Raw genomic sequence first — 16420 nt, forward strand, 5'->3', positions numbered from 1 at the left:
CCCTCCCGCCCCACTGGCCATCCCACAGCTTCTCTCTGATGTGTGGTCATTTCTGTCCCCAGATTCTGGAGGGCTGTGGCCTCCAAACTCATCCAGCTGCTGTGTCCCCCTTAGAAGCTGGTGGGGAGAGAGTTCTTGACGGGCCGTGATCCACCTGCCATCTTCCTTCAGTTTTTTCCTCTGTGCTCAGGGAATACACAGCTCAGTAATGAGCTGAATGAAATGAAATGCCACCAGAATGAAATGCCAGCTTTCTCTTCCTGTAGGCATTGCCAGCCTTTACCAGCCAGCTCCTTCTTATTGCAAACACTCCAAACTTTAACACTGATTCTATCTGTAAACACCTCCCCACACACATATGCACACACATGCACAGGTAAACACACACACTACCATATTCCCTCAGTTCCTTCTCTAGAAACATGGCCCTTGATGTTGATGACCTTCTCCTCTTCAGGCCTCTTCCTCACTGTCACAGGGTGGGGAGTAGAGGGGTGGTATGTGGCAAGGCTTCTTCTAAACTCCTACTTCTCTCATATGTCCCGCAGTTTGATGCCTGGTCCCATCTGCTGGGAGTTTCTAGAACTTAGAATACAAGGTCTTTGGGGCCTTCTGTCCTAAGCATCAGCCATGGCCATGAGAGAAATCAACATCCTGCTGTGTAATGACAATAACCGCAGTCACCATGCTGAGTGCCGATTGTGGGCTGGCCATGTTCACGTGTTACTTAATGCTTTTATTTAACAAGTGTTTACAAAGAAGTTCCCACAAGCTTGTAAGGTAGACACTTATATAACGTTTATTTGACAGAGGGAAAGACACAGGTGCAGAGAGGAAAGTGGACTCAGCCAAGGAACACAACGATGCTCTTCCTCTACACTTGGCTGCACTATCTAATTATAATATAATCTACTGTTGATTGACTGCCCACTGTGGGGCAGCTGATTTTACATCTAGGCTAATAATAGTATCTAAATTGTGTTAAGCATCGTGGTAAGCAATGTCCATGACTTGTTTCATTTAATATTCATAAATATCCCATCTTACAGGTAAGCAAGTTGAATCAAAGAGGTTAAGTAGCTTCTCCAAGTTTCCAAAACCTAGAAGAGCAGGGCGTTAACTAGAGCTTCTGTCTAATCTCAGAGCCTCTGGTCCTCCACTCTGCTAGACTGCTGTCTCTTCCATGACTACCCACAATGTGCCATGCACTGTGCCAGGTTCTTTTATGTATTCCAGAAATATAAAATACCTCCTAAGTATCAGGCATGATTCAGAGGCAAGGGAGAAAAAGAAGAGCCCAGAGAACTCACCATCCGGTAAGTGTAAGGACAGTGCAGGGTGATCAGCACAGTGTAGGGGAGGCTAGAAGGAGAAGCACAGAGAAGGGGTTGCTAATCCAGCCAGGGCGGAGAGTTCATGAAGAGCATCTACAGGGAGCAAGATTTAGCCAGGAGATAAAGGGTTGGGAAGACATTCTGAGAAGACAGGACCCTCTGCATCCTGACTCCAGATTCACTCTAAGCAGTGCTATTCAACCAAACCACAGGCCTCCCATTCCACGGATGAAATGGCAAGGCCCGTCTACTTGCTCCATTCACTGAAGCATAGATTCAGAGCCCCTGGGGCAATGTGCTTTGTCCCTACCCCTGAGTCAGCCTGGATGCTGAGCAAAGAAGAACCAACCAGCTTTCCAAGCAAAGGAAACTGTATTTACAAAGAACACACTGGCTGTCCTCAGATTCAGGTGGGCTTTCTGCAACAGGCTTTAGAGTAGAGCGGAGGAAGGCAGTTTCCCCCCACTGATCTTTAGTCAGAGGCTCTAAGCACAGAGGCAAGATCTCAGTTAGAGGCTGGTGCCAGGGGCTTGCAGGGGAGCCAGGTTGGCGGTTCAGCCATCTGCCTCTGAGCCTGCATATTGCTTGCTAGGACTGCCATAACAAATTACCTCAACTGTAGCTACTTAAAACATCGGAAAATTATTTTCTCACAGTTGTGGAGGCCAGAAGTACAAAACCAAGGTGTTAGCATACTCCCTCCAAAGTCTCTAAGGGGAGAGTCCTTCCTTGATCCTTCCAGCTACTGGTGGTCCCTGCATTCTTTGGCTTGTGGCTGCATCACTCCAGTCTCTGCCTCCATCTTTCCTCCTTCTTTCCTCCTATGTGTCTCAAATCACCGTCTCCTTTCTCTTACAATGACATCAATCATTGACTTTCAGTTCAGTTCAGTTCAGTTCAATCGCTCAGTTGTGTCCGCCCCACCTTAAATCCAGGATGATCTTATCCCAGGAGTCTTAATTACATCTACAAAGACCCTATTTCCAAATAAGGTTATATTCGTAGGTTCCAGGGATTAGGACTTTGACATACCATTTAGGGGAACACTATTCTGCCCACCTCATCCTGTGACGGGGGAAGACCCAGCAGATGCTGATCAGGCCCTGGCCAGCCAGGCAGGCAGAGGACAGTGCATTCGGTGACTATGGGGCTGGAGCTCAGAGGCTGATCCATAGAGACCCAGTGACCAGCCCCTAGGGAACTCCCCTTCCACCCTTTCCCTCCCTCTCTGTTACTCTGCTCTCTGTTTCTCCACTTTTGTGCTGTGCCCTTCTCCCTCCCTTCCTTCTTGTGTATGTATGGGAAACCCCCACACATTTGGTGTCAGAAGAGTTGTGAATAAAACAGTTCATTAGGGGATACTATGAACAACTATATACCAGCACATTATATAACTTTAGATAAAATGGACAAATTTCTCTAAGAATTACCTAAACTGCCTTAGGAAGAATTAGAAAATCTAAATAGGTTTATAAATAGAATGCAGTAGTAATTTAAAAATACACACACACACACACACACACATACACAAAGACCAAGCCCACATGTCACTGGTGAATATTCTACCAAACATTAAAAAAAGAATTAATACCAATTCTTCACAAACTTTTCCTCAAAAAAAGGTAGAGGAGGGAACATTTCCCAATTTGTCCTATGAGGTTAGTATTCCTGATACCAAAACCAGATGATGAAATCACAAGAAAAGAAAATTAGAGATCAATATCCCTTATGTGCATAGAATCAAAAATTGTCAACAAAATACTAGTAAACTGAATCTAGCAACATATAAAAAAGATTATATGCCATGAGGAAGGGATTTATTGCAGGAATGCAAGGTGGATTTAATATTAAAAACTAATTAATATAGTATGCTATAACAATAAAAAAGACAAAAACCACATGATCATCTCAATAGATGCAGAAAACCCAACTGGAAAGGAAGAAGTAAAACTATCTCTTGCACATGATATAATCTTGTACACATAAAATTCTAAGGAATCCACTAAAAGTTAATAGAGCCAATAAATGATTTCAGCAAAATTGTGAAAACAAAATCAATTTTTAAAAATTAATAGTATTTCAAAATACTAAAAATGTATAATCTGAAATGAAATTAAGAAAACAAGTTCATTTACAATAGTATCCAAAAGAATAAAATATCAATACTTTGGGAATTCCCTGGTAGTTTGTCCAGTGGCTAGGACTTGGTATTTTCACTGGCGGGGCCTGGGTTCAATCTCTGGTTGGGGAACTTAGGGTCTGCAAGCCACACAGCATGGCAAAAAAAGAATAAGATATTTAAGAATAAATTTAACAAAAGGAGAACAAGACTAGTACACTGAAAACTACAAAGCATTGTTGAAAGAAATTATAAATGGAAAGATTTCCCATTTTCATGGACTGAGAGATTTTTTTTTAAGATGGCAATGCCCCAGAATTGACCTACAGTCTCCATGAAACCCTTATCAAAGTTCCAGCTGAGTTTTTTTTTTTTTTACCAAAATTGACAAGCTGTTTCTAAAATTCACTTGGAAATGCAAGAGACCCAGAATAACCAAAACAATCTTAGAAAAGAAGAATAATGTTGGAAGGCTCAAACTTCCCAAATTCAAAACTAACTATAAATATACAATAACCCAGATAGTGTGATACGGTCATGAAAATGAACTTACAGATCAATAGAAAAGAATGAGGAATCCAGAAATAAACCCTTATAGTTATGCTCAATTGATTTTGACAGGATGTCAAGACAATTCCATGAAGGGCAAATAAGAATAGCCTTTTCAATAGATGGTGTTGGGACCTCTGATTATCCATGTGCACAAGAATAAACCTGGCTTTTTACATCAGACCATACACAAAATTAACTCAAATGGGTCACTGATCTGTATCAAAGAGCTAAAATTATAAGGTTTTAGAAGAAAACAGGAGCTAATCTTCATAAGCTTGAGTTTAACAGAGCCTTTTTGGATATGACATCAAGAACACAAATGACAAAAGAAAAAACTGATAAATTGGGCTTCATTAAAACTAAAAACTTGTACTACAAATGGTACCATCAAGAAAAAAGAAAGATAGCCCATGGAACAGAAAATATTTTCAAATCATGTGTCCAATAAGGGACTTGTATCCAGAATGTATAAATACTTCTTATAGCTCAATAATAAAAAGATAAATAACCCAATTTTTAAATGGGCAAAGGATTTAAATAGACCTTTCTCTGAAGACAATATACCCATGTCCAAAAAACATGAAAAGATGCTTAACAGCATTAATAATATTCAAAGCCACAACAACATACTGCTTCACATCCACTGCTGCTGCTGCTGCTGCTAAGTCGCTTCAGTTGTGTCCGACTCTGTGCGACCCCATAGACGGCAGCCCACCAGGCTCCTCCATCCATGGGATTTTCCAGGCAAGAGTACTGGAATGGGGTGCCATTGCCTTCTCCAATAATGCAATATTATTCAGCAATAAAAAGGAATGAAGTACTGATATATTCTACAATATTGATGAACCTTAAAAATATTAAGTGAAAAAAAGCCAGTCACAAAGGACCACACATTATATGATTCCCTTTATATGAAATGCCCAGAATAGGCAAATTAGAAATTAAAATAGCAGTTGCCTAGGGTTGGGGCAGGGCAGGGAGGAATGGGAAGTGACCACTAATGGTCATAGAGTTTCTTAAGGGTGACAGAAATTGTTATGAAATTAGATTGTGGTGATGGGTACACAACTCAGTGAATGTATTAAAAAAACATTGGCCTGTGTCCTTTTAAATCTGTACATTGTGTGTTGGTAAATTAACATATATCCAAATAAAGCTGTTTTTAAAAAATTAGGTGGTCAGAGAAGGCCTCCCTGAGAAAGTCATATTAGAATTTTTGGCAGAGAAAAGAAACATTTTCTTAGTAAAAAATATTTTATAAGTAAATTATGGAGTAAACTGAAAACGTCACATAAATTTTAATAATAAAACATGACATCTTAAAGAACCTTTAGGTCCACACGAATCCCTTCACGCCCAGGCCACACAGTAGTGAGGTACTTGGGAGAACGTTTGGGAAGGAGCACAGCCCAGAGCTCAAGGAAGAGGAAGCATCAGAGATGGGTCTTGAACAGGTCAGGGTAGAAAAAAGACTGGAGTGGACGTAGAGCCCATATCCTCCAGAAGGGAGGAACATTCCTGAGCACTGTGCTCAGGCCTCGCCTGTGCACCTCTTCTCCCCACTTCATAGACGGGAAACGGAGACTTGGAGGGACTGTAAATGAAAATAAAGTTCACAGTCGCCTGGCGGCAAACTATCCTGAGGGTGAGACAGTTTACATGGTGGTCTGAGGGGAAAGGAGTGAGGGGGAAAGGGGGCAGTTTCCAGAGCCAGTGAGGATGTTGGACGTAACTTATCACCTGACCAATTGTGGGTAGCAAGGTTGAGGGAAGAGTCAAGGACATGTCCAGTTTCTGACTTGTATGCTGGGTAAACAGTGGAGCCATTTGCTGACACGGGAATGCTGCCAGGCAGAAGATGGCATATTTGGTTGGGTTGGAGGCGCCTGTGGGACATCCCAGGGGTGGAAGTGGGCCAGTGGACCAGTCATATATTGGTCTGGAGATCAAAAAAGAGGACAGGTCTGTGCTAGCAACAGGGAAAGTAGGAGATCGGGGATCCTAAACTCATGTCTTCAGGAGCTTGCAGATGGCACCCCAGTGTGGCAGACCAGCAGCAGGAGAATTACAGGTGGAGACTATGGAGAACTAGCGAGTATGTTCCCATCCGGAGAAAGCACAGCTTCCTCAGCTCGAGGCCATGACTGCCATGTAGAGGTTGGGAAGAGGGGGTGATTAGGAACACAGAAATTGGAACCAGACTGCCTGGGTTTAAATTTTAGCTCTCTTACAAGTTTTCTTCATTTCCTGTGCCTTGGGTTCCTTATCTGTAAAATTGGGATGATAATAGTACCTTCATCCTGGGCCAGGGTGGAAATATATATATATATATATATATATATATATATATATATATATATATACACATATATATATATCATCTAGAACCACAGTGCCTGGCACATAGTAAGTCTACAAAAGTGTCAACTATCTTTATTATATGAGATTTCACATCCATATGTCAGAGGGCTACCAATCTCTATTGTTATGTGAAATTTTCTAATCTGAAGTTGGTAACTGATTAAAATTTTATTTAAGTAGTCCCAGATCCAAATACAATGCTGAGGTCTGCATATGGCTCTTGGGCTGCCAATTTGAGACCTCCGACAGCCATGGTAAATTAAAGTGGGGATGGAGTAGTGGTTGTGCTTAGAGAAGAGGGAAATGAGGAGAGCTGGCCCTGGGAGAGGTGGCAGAGAAGATGGTGCCTGCCTCATGATGTCCCATGCCCTGCAGGGTCCCGGAAGGAGAGGCAGGTGTACAGCAAGGCCGTGAAGAAGCTGTTCAGTGTGGAAGCCTCTGGAAGGAGGGCCTGGGTCCGCAGAGGGGGCAGCCGTGGTCTCTGGCGTGATGACCTCCTGGAGCCTGCCACCAAGCCCAGCATCACCGGCAAGTTCAAGGTGCTGGAGCCACCGGTGCTGGGCCATGACCTGAAGCTGGCCCTGTGCTTGACCAGCCTCACCTCCCGGGCCCAGCGGGTCCAAGTCAACTTGAGCGGTGCCACCATCCTTTACACCCGCAGGCCAGTGGCAGAGATCCTGCACGAATCCCACACAGTGAAGCTAGGGCCAGAAGAAGGTAAGAACGCCCCAGCTGGGTGGGACCTGGTCGGCCCAGCCCCTTTACCCAGAAGAGAAGGGGATATTTCTGAGCATTTGCAGATGAGAAAACTGAGGTTCAGAGGGACTGAATAATAAGGATAATAATAAAAGTGCACAATCATCTCGTGGCAAACATGTAATGCTCAAGTGTTCCTACTCAGTTTGAATACTTACCAATGAATAAATACCTGCTGGGAGCATTTCATAACATGTGGAATATGTCTTGTGTTACCTTTTTAAAATCCAACAAATTTTGGAGCTCATCTGGCTCTAGTGTTTCTCAAGAGACCAGTAAGAGGTGTTTATTAAGTGCCTACCTATGTGAGACCCTGTCCTGAGAATTCTGCAGGCATCAGGCACAACCTACAACCACCCTGAATCCTCTCCCCTCTCCTCTCATCCCATATATTCTCTGTCTCTCCCTCTCTCTCTCATACACTTTCTGAACCCTAAGGATTCAATCAAAGACATTGTTCTCTGAACCACTTTTCCAGTAAGTGAAGCTTGTGTTTTTTGACAAGGTGTGAAAATATGTGAAGGAGGTGTCCCATATTTTTTGCTTTTCTCTCACTTATTTTTCACAGAATCTAAATCACAAAATAACACTTCACAAGGATTTATTGATTAACATACACTTTTTCCTGACTTTTTTTCTTATTAAAAGTAATGCACATTCATTAAAGATTTAGCACAAGGGAAAGATCACCTATGATCCTGCCACCCGCCTACAAATTGTTAACATGTTTTCCTTCCAAATTTTTAAAGCCTGTTGCTTTTTGAAAAACTCATTAGTGCTCTGCTCTTTTCATATTACATTATAATATAAATATTTTTATAAGCTCTTCACTCACATCATTTTAACAGATGTATAATCTGTAAATAAATATATGGTGATTTATTTTATCTGTTACCTTCTTTGAGGTAGTTATTATCTATTGCTATTTTTTAATTAATTCATTTATTTTAATTGAAGGCTAATTATTTCACAACATTGTAGTGGTTTTTGCCATACATTGACATGAATCAGTCATGAGTGTACTTGTGTCCCCCATCCTGCTATTTTTTAAAAAAGACTAAAGTAAGCACTCAGAGAAGGCAATGGCACCCCACTCCAGTACTCTTGCCTGGAAAATCCCATGGACGGAGGAGCCTGGTAGGCAGCAGTCCATGGGGCCGCTAAGAGTCGGACACGACTGGGCGACTTCACTTTCACTTTTCACTTTCATGCACTGGAGAAGGAAATGGCAACCCACTCCAGTGTTCTTGCCTGGAGAATCCCAGGGACGGGGCAGCCTGGTGGGCTGCCGTCTATGGGGTCACACACAGTCAGACACGACTGAGGTGACTTAGCAGTAGCAGCAAGCACTCTGGTGAAAAAAATTCCTGTATTCTGGTCTAGATTTTTGGGCTGCTTTTTTTCAGAATAGCTTCACAAAAATGAAATTACTAAGCCAAATGGTGTAACTATTAATATATGTAATTTATTAAAAATTTATAATTTTTAAATTAACAGTCTTTTTAAAGCAGTTTTTGTTCCAGAAAAATGATCAGAAAGTCCCAAGAGTTTCCATATATTCCCTCACCACCTCCCATCTTCCTGTGTTACTAACATCTTGCAAGAGTGTGGTACATTTGTTACAATTGACTGATACTGGTACATTATCATTAACTAAAGTCCATAGTCTAGGGTTCATTCTGTATTGTACATTCCGTGGGTTTTGACAAGTGTGTGACGTGTATCCAACATTAGAATATCACACAGAATAGTTTCACTGCCCTAAAATTCCCTGCTCTTCCTCTATTTACTTCTCCCTCCCTTGCCTCAAATCTCCGGCAACCACTGATCTTTTAACTGTCACCACAGTTCTGCTTTTCCCAAACGTCATATCATTGAAATCATATAGTGTGTAGCCATTTCTGATTGGATTCTTTCACTTAGGAAGGTATATTTAAGATTCTTCCATGGCTTTTTATAGCTTGACAGCTCATTTCTCGTCATCACTGAATTTCCTTTATATGGATATATCACAGTTGACTGACCCATTCACAATCAAGAATATCTTGATTGCTTCCAAGTTTTGGCAATCATGGATCAAGCTGCGATAAACATCCATGTGCAGGTTTTTGTGTGAAGATAAGTTTTCAACTTATATGGGTAAATACTGAGGAGTATGATTGCTAACGGTATGATAAGAATATATTCAGTTTTCTAAGAAGCTGCCAAAGTTATCTTCCAATGTGGCTGTAACACTTTGCATTCCCACCATTAATGAATGGCAGTTCATGAATGAAGAGCTCCTCATCCTTTCCAGCATTTGATGGTGTCAGTATTTTGGGTTCTTGCTATTCTAATAGATATGTGGTCCTATCTCGTTGTTTCAATTTGAAATTTCACAATGATGTATGACGTGAGCATCTTTTCTTGTGCATCTATACATCTTTGGTGAGTTGTCTGCATAGATTTTTTGCTCATCTTTTAATCATGTTGTTCATTTTCTTATTGAAGTTTCAGTTCTTTGTATATTTTGTATAATAGTCCTTTATCAGATGTGTATTTTGCAGATATTTTCTCCCAGTTTGTGGCTTGTCTTCTCATTTTCTTGACAGTCCTTCCACAGAGCAGGAGTTCTTAATTTTAATCAAATGCAACTTATCAATTTTTTCTTTCATGGATCATGCCTTTGGTGTTGTATCTAAAAAATTAGTCATCATCATCATACCCAAGATTATCTAGGTTTTCTCATTTGTTATTGTCTAGACATGTTATAGTTTCACAGTTTGCATTTAGGCTTAAGATCGATGTTGATTTCATTTTCATAAAGTGGTTAAGGTATGTGTCTAGAATCTGTTTTTAAATGCGGATGTCTAGTTGTTCCAGCACCATATATTAAAAAGACTATCTTTTCTCCATTTTATTTGCATTGCTCCTTTGTCAAAGATCAGCTGGCTATATTTGTGTGGATCTACTTCTGAGCTCTGTTTTGTTCCACTGATTTATTTGTCTATTCTTTCATTAATACCACACTGTTTTGATTACTGTAGTTTTATACTAAGTCTTGAAGTCAGGTAATGTTGATCCTCTGATGTTCATCTTTTCCTTCAATATGATGTTGACTATTCTGGGTCTTTTGCCTCTTCACATAAATCAGTTTAGAATCAGTTTGTTGAAATACATTAAATAACTTGTTGAGATTCTGATGGGTTTACCTTGTCTGTAGATCAAGTGGGGAAGAACTGACGTCTTGATAGTATTGAGTCTTCCTATCCATGAACATGGAATATCTCTCCATTAATTAATTTAGTCTTTGATTTCTTTCATCAGTTTTTTTGTTTGTTTGTTTAGCTTTCCTGATATATGTATATCTTTGACATATTTTGTTCGATTAATGCCGGAGTTTTTCATTTTGGTGCTGCTAATATAAGTGGCATTTTTAACTTAAAATTGACTAGTTTATTGCTGGTATTTTTAAAAAGTGATTGAATTTTGCATGTTAACCTTATATCTTGTGTCCTTGCTATAATTAGTAATTAGTATAATTACTTTGAGGAGTTTTTTTGCTGATTATTTCAGATTTTCTACATAGATGATCATGTCATCTATGAACAGTTTCATTTCTTTCTTCCAAATATGTACACCTTTTATTTCCTTTTCTTGTATTTTTGTCTTAGCTGGGACTTCTAGTCCAGTGTTGAAAAGGAGTTGTGAGAAAGACATCCATGCCTCGTTCCTTCTTAGTAGGAAAGCTTTGAGTTTCTCACTATTAAGTATGTTGTTAGTTGTAGGTTTTTGTAGGTTTTTTTTTGTTTTTTATGGACTAATAGTTATGTAGATGTTCTTTGTCAAGTTGAAAACTTCCTCAACTATTCCTAGTTTTCTGAGAATTTTAGTCATGAAATGGTGCTAGATTTTGTCAAATTCTTCCTCTGCATCTACTGATATGTTCATGTGACTTTTGTTCTTTAGTCTATTGATGTGATAGGTTACATTAGTTGACTTTGGAATGTTGAGCCAACCTCATATACCTGTAATAAATCCCACTTGGTCAATATATATAATTCATTTTATACATTGTTGGATTCATTTTGCTGAGGATTTTTGCATCAGTGTTCATGAGAAATATTGGTCTATAATTTCCTTTTCCTATAATGTCTTTGGTTTTGGTATTAGAGTAATGCTGCCCTCATAGAATGGGTTAGGGAGTATTCCTTCTGCTTCCATCTTCTGGAAGAGTTTGTAGAGAATTGATGGCATTTCTTCCTTATATGCTTGGAAGAATTCACCAGTGAACTCATCTGGGCACGATGTTTTATGTTTTAAAAGGTTATTCACTATTGATTCTTTGATTCACTATTGATTTCTTAAATAAAAATAGACCTGTTCAGATTGTATATTTCTTCTTCTGTGACTTTTGGCAGAAAATGTATTCAAGGAATTGGTACATTTCATCTAGGTTATAAAATTTGTGGGCATATAGTTCTTCATAATATTAATTATCCTTTTAATGTCCATGGGACCTATAGTGATATCACCTCTTTCATTTCTGTTATTAGTAATTTGTGTCTTCTCTTTTTTTCTTATTTAACCTGGCTGGAGACTTATCAGTTTTATTGATCATTTTTTAAGAAAACAGCTTTTGGTTTTGTTGATTTTCTCTTTTGATTTCTTATTTTTAATTTTATTGATTTCTGATTTAAATTTTTTCTAAATTTTATTTCTCTTTTTTTTTTGCTTACTTTGGATTTAATTTGCTCTTCTTTTTCTAATTTCTTAAGATGGAAATTTATGATTTGTTGATTTTAGGTCTTTCTTCTTTTTTAATATCTGTATTCAGTGCTACAGATTTCTACATAAGCAATGCTTTACTGCATTCCACAAATTGTTATATTTTCATTTAGTTCAAAATGTTTTTAAATTTTTTGATGTATGTTCCTTGACCTAATTGTCATTTAGAAGTGTGTAGCTTAATCTCCAAATATTTTGGAGTCATCCAGCTATCTTTCTGTTACTGATATCAAGTTTAACTCTATTTTGGTCTGAGAGGATACATTGTATAATTTTTATTCTTTAAAATTTGTTCATGTGTTATTCATAGCCCACAATGTGATCATTCTTGGGGAACATTCAGTATGAACTTGAGAAGGATGTGTATTCTGCTCTTGTTGGATGAAGTAGTCTATAGTCATCAGTTCTATCTAATGGTTGATGGGACTGTTGGGAACATTTGTTAATGAAAAGAGTCTCAGCTTTTATTAGATTGTCAATGGAGTTCATGACCCAGAGAACTTAATGAAGCTCTCTTCTGAATATTGTATGGAACAGTCTTTCTCTTCCCTTCTCCCATGGTCTGAACTAATATCCAAAGCTCTCTTCATGTGCATAAGTGGGAGCATCTGGTGATTCTTTACTCTGGAGCCATAAAATTTGCACTTCTAATAAGTTCCCTGGAGATGCTGATGCTGCTGGCCCCGGGACCACACTTTGAGAACCACTTATCTCCTACCATACATGGAACAAATGACATAACATATATAAAGTATTTCTAACAATTCCTACCACTAAAGAACATTTAATTTATGGTAGTGATCATCAGTATTGTTGATGTTATTATAAGATGGGAATAATAATACTTGCTCATGCAATTGTTGTGAGGATTAAATGAGATAATCCCCGAATGTGCTTGCAAGTCCCTAGCACACTTTAATCTCTCAGTAAAATTTAGCTTTTAAAATTATTAATTATTATTATTGTTGTAGTAAAGATTCTCCTGGTAGAACCTGCTAGACTTAGAGAACCTGTTAAGGTAGAACTTTGACTCGTGGATCTTTCAAGAAGCATGTATTATACGCAAAGCTCTGAGGAACAGAGAGTTTGAAACATTTATGGATGTTTCCCACAGGGTGAATATTCAGACACCTTTGGGGACAGGAAGGAAACAGAAATAAAGGAAGCAGTGGCAATAGAACAGTAGGGGATGGTAGAGCTTAGGCAAACTGGAAAGAATGTGTTGTACCTTAAAGAAAAAATATACAGTGATCAAATATATATATGACTAACAGTCACCTATGGCCTGTGTGACACATGCTCAAAAGAAGAGATTACATAAGCAGGGAGTTTGTAGCTGATGAGAAAGAGACAGACATGGTCAGAACCATAGGCACTCCGAAGGCAGAGGGCACAAGATCATTGGGTAAGTGCATCAGTGAAGGCTTTCCGCAGCTGGTGGAACTGGGCCTTACTGGGGAGAGACGATTTAGAGAAGCTGTAAGGAGTTGGCCTCATTGAGTAGGAAGCTTGACGGAGGCCTTTGGCCTCCTTCTTCTCTGCACCTGGGACATAGTAGGTGCTCATTGAACAGTGAGTGAATTCCTGATGGATGAATCACTGATGGATTGTGATATCTCCACCTGAAATGATTGGGGGAATTTTAAACACATCTCCAGAAGCTCTTAGAGAGACAGTCTGGTGTCATGGTAGCTGACTGGCCTGAATTTGAATCCTACCTTATCCTGGCCCCTTGATGTACTTGCTCTGTGACACTGGACAAGAAATTACCCTCTCTGAGCCTTAGGTTTCTTAACCTGTGAACTGATGATAATAATGACTGTCTCACATTGGTTGCAAGGTTCATAGAGTTCCTCTTCTGGGTTCTTTGAAAAAGAACACTGGACCCCCAACTCCCACCTCTGCTTTCCCTTCCAGAGAAAAAGATCCCAATTGCAATATCTTATTCTCAATATAAGGAAGACCTGACAGAGGACAAGAAGATCCTGTTGGCTGCCATGTGCCTTGTGACCAAAGGAGAGAAGCTCCTGGTGGAGAAGGACATTACTCTGGAGGACTTCATTACCATCAAGGTGACTACCGTCTGAATCGGCCACCTATTCCTGGCAGGCCCCCTTCAGATCTGAAGGAGGGCATCAGAGGCTGGGGATTTGTGCTTTTAGCTCTAGCTTCAGCTCTCAAGGGTGGGGACAAGTGGTGTGAATGGAGAGGGGGGAAGTTTGTGATGGACAGGGAGGCCTGGCGTGCTGCGATTCATGGGGTCGCAAAGAGTCGGACACGACTGAGTGACTAAACTGACTGACTGACTCAGTGATGGGGTAGGTAGAAGCAAAGGATAGCCAAGTTTAACTCCCCATTCCCTGACCCAGCCAGGATCATGGGTTTCCTGGGAGAATGAGGAGGAGGGAGTATGACTTATGGATATTGTCCCTCTAGGTGCTTGGCCCGGCCGTGGTGGGGGTGGCAGTTGCAGTAGAAGTGATGGTGCTTAACCCGCTCTCGGAGAGAGTGAAAGACTGTACGCTGATGGTGGAGGGCAGTGGCCTTCTCCAGGGACAGCTCAGCATCAAGTAAGTGTCAGCCTGGGGTGGGAGGGATGCCTTCCATGTAAAACGGGCCGTAAAGACACTGCCAGCAAGGGGAGGAGGGAGAAACCAGCCCACTGCCTAGACACATCAGTCTTTCATTTCTTCATTTATTTATTTAATCATTTAACTTATTCAATCATGTAACTCATCCACTCATTCACATTCATATTTTCTCTCATTTACCCATTTATGTGTTCATTTACTCACTCTTATTCATTTACTCTCTCCTTCACTCACTCATTCACTCTTCTAGTCATGTTTTCACTCATTCATTCATTTATCTGCTCAACTCAGTTTTGACCTGTTCATTCATCCATATTATTTCTTTAATTCGCTCACTTATTTACCTATTCATTCACACTCATTTATTCATTTATACATTCATTCACTCATTCACACATATTCGAATTATCTGTGTACTCACCTATTTGTTTATTCATTCTCAGTCATTCATTCACTCATTCATTCTTTCATTCATTCGCTCAGTCACACTCACATGGTCCTGTACCCTGACTCATATGTCAACTGCTGGAAACACCAAGATGAACAGATGGAGTTCTGCCTGGAGAAGGACTCTAGCAACATATGGCCCTTCAAATGAAGACAGTGTGATTTGTGCAAAAGGATGGATTCCCCAAAATCTAGGGGCTCAGAGGCAGCCTTTGAGTGGGAGTGGGGTGGGACCAGGGGAAAGCCCCAGCGGAACTGATATTTAAACTGGACTTTAAATGATGACTTGGGGAGCTTTTCAGGTATCAAGAAGGGTGGAGACCTTCCCAGTCAAAGGTCTCTCTGGCTGGTATTGTCAAGGAAAGTCTCCTGGAAGAAGAAAAAGTTAATCTGGGCCTTGGATGTAATTGGAATGGGAAGGGCACCCTAGGTAGGAGGAACAATCCATCCAAAAGCCTAGAGGAGGGTAAGTATAAGGTATGTTCAGGGCACGGGGAGGAGACTAGCCTGACTGGTTGAAATAAGTGAGAAGTAATGGAAGGGACGACTAAGCTGAAAGCACATTGAAAGGCTTGAATGTCAAGCCACAAAGTATGACCTTGATCCTGAGGGCTCTGGAGTGCCATGGACTGGCAGACCAGGCTCAGGAAGGAGACAGGACTGATGGTCTGTCTTTCTTCCATCTTCTTTCCCCAGTGTGCCCAGCCTGGAGCCCCAAGAGAAGGCCTCGGTCCAATTCAAGATCACCCCCTTCAAGAGCGGCCCACGGCAGCTACAGGTAGACTTCGTCAGCCCCCACTTCCCGGACATCAAGGGCTTTGTGATCATCCACGTGGCCACAGCTAAATGACAGGCATGAAGGGTTGAGAAGGGAAGAGAAGGTCCCTATTCCTCTCCTGTCCACTTCTCTGCCCTTCCCATATGGGAGTCAGGAGGCCTGGATTCCAGTCCCACTTCAGCTTTTGCCCTACTCTGTGAACTTGGGCAAATCCCTCCTTTCCTGAGTCTCAGTTTCCTTGTCTGTAAAATGAGGTGTTAGACTCAGTAACCCTTAAACTTTGGGTCTCCCACCTCCATCTCATCACCCTCGCTGCTGGGAGACTGATGAATTAAGAGTCACAGTAACCTTGGCCCACCCAGCTGTGCCACCTCCTGCCAGTTCACCGTCACCCTGGCTGATCCCTGTGCTCACCTTGCTTGTCTCTCAACTCTTCAATGCTCTGACCACAGCCAGATCAAGAAACTCCTCCTAGCTCTGACAGGGAACCCAAAAGTGTTGGCACTGACACCTAAACATTCCTCAACACTTCCACCCTACACTGAGGAGAGAACCTTGCTTATGACCATGGGGTGAGCTAGAGGCAGATCTGGGGCCCATGTACATGCCATTTACACCAGCAAAATTATACCCCAAAGTCATGTTCCTGAAAAGCATTGGGCTTAAAGTGATGTGAGAATTTCCCTCAGTGAAGACACAGGCCTAGCAGCTGGGG

The 16420-nt window shown here is 40.9% G+C and overlaps 1 protein-coding gene across 1 annotated transcript in view; it reads left to right on the forward strand.

Annotated features, from left to right (window-relative positions):
• Window positions 1-16111, forward strand: part of TGM6 (transglutaminase 6) — a 35597-nt gene extending 19486 nt beyond the window's left edge. Inside the window, exons 10-13 of the mRNA XM_006044870.3 lie at window positions 6742-7083; window positions 13807-13961; window positions 14326-14459; window positions 15624-16111. Coding sequence (XP_006044932.3) covers window positions 6742-7083; window positions 13807-13961; window positions 14326-14459; window positions 15624-15777 — 785 coding nt within the window. The 3' untranslated portion in view covers window positions 15778-16111. The remainder of the gene's footprint in view (window positions 1-6741; window positions 7084-13806; window positions 13962-14325; window positions 14460-15623) is intronic.
• The last annotated feature ends 309 nt before the right edge of the window (window positions 16112-16420 follow it).

Source organism: Bubalus bubalis, chromosome 14, assembly GCF_019923935.1.
Source record: "Bubalus bubalis isolate 160015118507 breed Murrah chromosome 14, NDDB_SH_1, whole genome shotgun sequence".
NCBI lineage: Eukaryota > Metazoa > Chordata > Mammalia > Artiodactyla > Bovidae > Bubalus > Bubalus bubalis.